The sequence below is a fragment of the Rutidosis leptorrhynchoides genome, chromosome 2 (genome assembly GCF_046630445.1).
Source record: "Rutidosis leptorrhynchoides isolate AG116_Rl617_1_P2 chromosome 2, CSIRO_AGI_Rlap_v1, whole genome shotgun sequence".
NCBI classification, from domain to species: domain Eukaryota; kingdom Viridiplantae; phylum Streptophyta; class Magnoliopsida; order Asterales; family Asteraceae; genus Rutidosis; species Rutidosis leptorrhynchoides.
This window is the reverse complement of record NC_092334.1, coordinates 183,453,922-183,459,405: the sequence shown is the minus strand read 5'-3', so window position 1 is coordinate 183,459,405 and position 5,484 is coordinate 183,453,922. Positions and strand designations below refer to the sequence as shown.

The 5,484-nt window shown below is 33.3% G+C and overlaps 1 protein-coding gene across 1 annotated transcript; it reads right to left on the bottom strand.

Annotated features, from left to right (window-relative positions):
- Positions 1 to 2,535: 2,535 nt before the first annotated feature.
- On the bottom strand, positions 2,536 to 3,304 carry LOC139888465 (uncharacterized). The gene is made up of 2 exons (XM_071871472.1): positions 2,845 to 3,304; positions 2,536 to 2,588 (listed from the first exon to the last, which is right to left on the bottom strand). The coding sequence occupies exons 1-2, from the start codon at positions 3,302 to 3,304 to the stop codon at positions 2,536 to 2,538; spliced, it is 513 nt and encodes a 170-aa protein (XP_071727573.1).
- Between the last annotated feature and the right edge of the window lie 2,180 nt (positions 3,305 to 5,484).

Below are 5,484 nucleotides of genomic sequence, written 5' to 3'. Positions count from 1 at the left end.
GCACATATACCCTAGATATACGTATAGAAATCTTGAGGAAACGGAACGAAAATTCAAATATAGCTATCTTTTGTGAATATACTTATATTGTTTTATGTATTTAAGTCCTTAAAAAGTGATTAAATACTTTATATATACAATACGTGTATAAGCATTATATATTATAAGTATATATATCAAAGAATGTTACGTATAGTTATCGTTTTGAAAACTTAAGTTAGTAGTTTCAAAATATACTTATAACTCATTGTCATTAGTACACAATGAGATGTTAAACCATCTTTAGATCATGTTAAATATATATAAATACATATATATACACAAACATATAATTATCGTATGTTATATAGTTCGTGATATCATCGGTCATATTGGACGGTCAAATGTTGTGTAAAACTCTTTTCAAAAACACAAGTCTCAACAATTTGGATTGCTTATCAAGTTGGTATGGTTTAATTTATGTAAATATTAATCTCATAAGTATAATTTGGTCGGAAAATTCTGGGTCATTACATCACCTTTATGGAATGCTAATACATCACCCAACCGAGTCGCTCAATTGGATGAGCCGTTTGAACGTGTATGCCTGTAGTCAGACTGCACAGGTGTAGGGGGTGTAAGGGATGTTGCTGCCTATTCAGAATCTTCAAGCCTAACGCATTACCCAGTGATATGTCTTATGACAGGGGCGTTAGGACCAGTGTAGTGAATACAAGGTCACTATCTATTCATAAGCCAATATTCTACAATCTCGGCAAAGTAACTGACGAAACCATAGTATGCACTTGCTTTAGCTTTATCTGAATTACAAATTTTATCGCATTTATTTTATTTTATCATATAAACTTGAAAACCCATAATTAGGTAATAAACCACTACTCCTTCACATTAGGATTATCTTAAGCTTTAGTTATAGGTTCGATTCTACTGATATTTTAAAAATTCGACCATAGGTCATACTTCCTTACTCACCATAATAAGGAGTAGTACAATTTAGGCCCTGCTAAATATAAATTTAAAAATATTTCTCTCACCTCCCGATAGCTGATTTTGACGCCTTGCGGCCTAACGACACCGCAAAAGTAAAACCGTCCATTTCGGTCATATCAGGAGTCATGGCTCTTTTGTTATGGCTCATATTTGTTTAGGGATTTGGGGTGCTTCTTCTTGAGGAACCTCCTCACAGTGTTGTTGTGAGGAGGGGGATTCTTCTCTACGTCCACGACCTCCTAGATATATACCTAATCGACCTCTTTTTGATTGTTCTTGTTTGGGTTTCCCATGTGATGTGGTTGGTTTTTTAGTTCGCGAATACACAACACAAGTACAACACACGAATATTAATCATTAGGCATAACCGCCTAACTAAATAACCAAGAACCACATGACTTCATCTAGCAAATACCAAGTCTTCATGATAAATTATTTTTCAAACAAAGCATACATCATGTTAACATAGGCATTTTAGCATAAAAAGTGTCAAAGTCAAATAAGGTTAAACATGTTCATCATTTATATCATGTTTCTCAAGTGCAAAACCTATCTCATGCAAACGGTTTCTAACTTTATAGCATACATAAGCATAGGCATTTATATAAACTCAACTTCATCACAAATATGGGTCAAAAGGTAAACATGATTTAATTGCTTAAAAGTCAACTCAATCAAACCTAGTAACTTCAATTTGCATAAGACAAGAGAACACTTCAAAGCATCACAATAAATCATGTTATAACAGTTTACCAATGATAATTACTCACAAATCCACTATAATCATGCTCAAATCAGTCAACTTTGGTCTAACCTAGCTTCAAGAACCCTAATTCTCAATTTCAACTCAAACATACGCTTAAATTTAGGGTTCATGGCAAGAAACAAGGTCTAGTCAACTAATTGAGCATCTACAAACTCAATTGCATCTCAATTTGACTAAATTTAAAAAACCCCCAAATTGTGATGAAACCTAATTTTTCAAAGTCAAAATCGTTGGAAACTAGCATGCAAATCATGTTAAGCATCAACAATATATAAGAGAAACATCACAAAATCGGGTGTTCACCCCCTCAAACAACCTAAATCATGAAGTATAACATAAACATTCAAGACACAATTTTTTGCCCAAATCACACAAATCATGAAAGATTAGTGAAAGATTCTTACGTTTCCCATGTTAATTGATGAAATAGATGCTAGAATTTGATGTCATTTTAAGTGTTTAAGTGATTAGGGTTTGAGGGTATGGGGATACACCGATTGAGAGGAAATAAGTGAGTGAGTGTATGAAATTGTGGTATAAAATTCGTGAGTGACCCATATGCACCAAACCCCAAGTGTGCGTCATATTTTATCCATATGTGCCGATTTTGCAGCTACAGTACATGCGCTGCATTTTTTCCTTATATGCGGTGCATAAAACCTATAGTGAATTGGGGTGTCCATTTTACTCTTTATATGTGCCGCATATGTCCATCCTATGCGCCGCATATTTTGCCCCAACTCAAAATTTCTAGATTTTGCATTTTAAGTCCAATTCAATCACAAACTATTTTTCATGTTTTTCCACGTTTTCCCATATGCATGAAACGATCCTAAATGCCAATGTAATTAGAAAAAACAATATAATACAAGCTAAGATGCAATGCAACTACACATGAACAAATTATATACAAATTGTGATGATTTTTGGTCTAGGGTTTATCACATGACCCATTTCAAGCATAAGGGGTTATTTTGGGTAGAGGGTGATGTCATCAAGCACAAGTGCATTGACTTCATCACTGTAAACTTTCAAATGATGGCCATTCACCTTGAAGGTGTTGCCATTTGCAATCAACTCCACCTAACCTGAGGGATAAGCTTTCTTCACAACATACAGCCCCGTCCACATTGACCTCAATTTACCCCGTGAGACTTTAAACCTAGAGTTAAACACTAGAAATTTATCATTGGGTAGAAACTCCATAATCTCTTTGAGTAAGGAATCATGCCACTTTTTTGTCTTTTCCTTATAAGTCAATGAGTTTTCATATGCTTCTAGCCTAAGCTCGTCAAGCTCATGCACTTGCATGGCTCTTTTCTTGCCCACTTGTTCTATATATAAGTTCACTTGTTTCAATGCCCAAAAATCCATATGCTCAACCTCCACTGGGAGGTGACATGCTTTTCCATAAACCAACTTAAAAGGGGTTGTGGCATTGGGGGTCTTATATGCGGTCCTAAAAGCCCACAAAACATTGTCATGTTTGGTTTGCCAAACTTTGCGGTTATTGTTGACTGTTTTATCTAAGATTTGAAGGTATTTCATATGCCCGAGAGACATATCAAATTAATGTGGCTAACATGTGATGATCCAAGTCGGGTCATACCCAATAACAAGCTTACCGACACCTTATTCATATTTGATCTTAACGATTGGATAGTGGATTAAAATACGCGACACTTGGGTTTTAAGAAAAATGGTTTTCTAAAATAATATAACTTGATGTAGATATAAATTATGGAATAATTTATATAATGTGGATTTAATTATTTATAGGTTAAATAATTAATTTTGTTATGTTACATTTTATAAAATTGGTTTTATAAAATAAAAATGTGCATAACAAATAATGGAAGTTTATAAAATGTAGTTTTATAAAAATTAAGTTTATAAAACTAATTTTATTTAAATTCATTAATGGCATTGGTAGTAGGTTCTTGCATGGCTTTTGATTGGCTAAAGATGCAAGACCCATGTGCTTATCTTGGAGGCACAAAAACACCAATACACACACATGCAAATACATCAAAACAAGCAAAAAAAATTCTGCATTTTTCTCCTCCTTGCTGCTGGTCGAAATTTTCTTGGAGAAAAAGGGTGTTCAAATTTTTTTTTCAAGCTAATCTCAAGTGTAATTAAATCCTAACTAAAGGCTAGGGTGTTGGTGATAAGTTTGGGGTTTTATCTCTTGAGGTTTCATACATTTGGAGCTCCATTCATCCTCATCTTCTTCATCATATTGTTGTAACCCTCAACTAGCTTGAGGAGGTAAATTACTAAACCCACTTGTTGTATGTAAGCATATTATTTCAAGACTTGATATATTTATGGAATTTGTCTTTTAAAATGGTTGATATATAACATGATACTTGCATGCTTCCGCTCACTTTATCTTCATAAAATGGGTTTATGAACTTGTTAAAATGTAGAACATGTTTCTCAAAAGTTTGTCAAATTCCATCAATGGTATCAGAGCCAGGTTTTTGAAATATGCTTCTTTTTTTATGACTTTTAAATCCACTAATCTTACAATCTAGTAACATGCATGAAACTAGAATGTAAAAAAAAATTTTTGGATTTTGGGTGGGTTCTTATTTTGGCCGAAAATTAGGAGGTTCCAAAGTGGGTTTGGAACTTATTTTTTGGTCAAATTTTGTTGTTTAATGTGGTTCACAATCAAGTCTAGACCTTGTGTTTGTATGGTTGTATGTTTTGGTTGATTAATCATTCATTTGGTTTGTAATATTAATCATTCATTTGGTTTGTAATAATTTGTAATATTCATTCATTTGTAATTTTATTTATATTTGGTATGTATAATAGATTAGGTTGTAATTTCATTTTCTAGAAAAAAATGTATTAGGATATATTTTTTTGTAAAGAGAATGAAGAATGAAGATGATGAAGATGAACACAAGTTGGAAGCATTTGGATGCAAGATTAAGTGGGAGATTATAAATCTCCTACTTTGTCATAACCCTTAGAAGGTGACATTTGTTTTGGCTAAACAAATGTCTACCAATTGGCTTGATTGTGAACTTGGTTGTTTTGCATGTTTATTGTGTTTGTATGTTTGGTTGCTACAATTTATCACACATTTACAACTTGCAAAATGACATTATAATTGGTTATAATTAAAACAACAAAAGGACACTAATAAATGGTTATTAGGGACATAAATAACAATGCATATAAAATGGTTTATATCAAAGTAATTGGCTTTACTAATATAACATGAAAATTGGCTTTTCATAATGAACTATACACCAAATGCATGTTGGTGTATGGCAAATGTTTTCTTAAACTAGAATTTATGAAAACTTAAAATCCCTTTACTAAAACAAGGTAAACAAGTTAAACGCCATCCTTTTGTGGAAACACTTAGACATATTAGGAATCTCTTGATGGGATAAAGGTCACCTAACCGTCATGAGTGAACTAATATGAATAAGGTACACTTCGCATACATGTGGGATAAAGGTCACCTAACCACTTGTAGGTTAAGTCTACATGTTTACACAAGTAGGACGACTTGATTTGGGAATCATGAACTTAGGGTCCCCGAAGCATGAGGAACAAATAGGCGTTGATGGGATTAATATGCCATGCAAAAGGATTGCATGGTCCCATACTCTAGAAGTTGCAAATGGATTGCAATTGTCATTTATTGACTACCTAGCTAAATCAAATTGCGGGATAAAGGTCACCTAACCGAAATTTGGTTT

What these genes read in the sequence shown, in the direction of transcription:
- LOC139888465 (XM_071871472.1), bottom strand. Translation starts at nt 3,304, where the DNA reads ATGAAATACCTTCAAATCTTAGATAAAACAGTCAACAATAACCGCAAA. An exon ending in GAAGAAAGCTTATCCCTCAG is followed by an intron (nt 2,589 to 2,844) that starts GTTAGGTGGAGT and finishes ATTGGCATTTAG; the next exon opens with GATCGTTTCATGCATATGGG.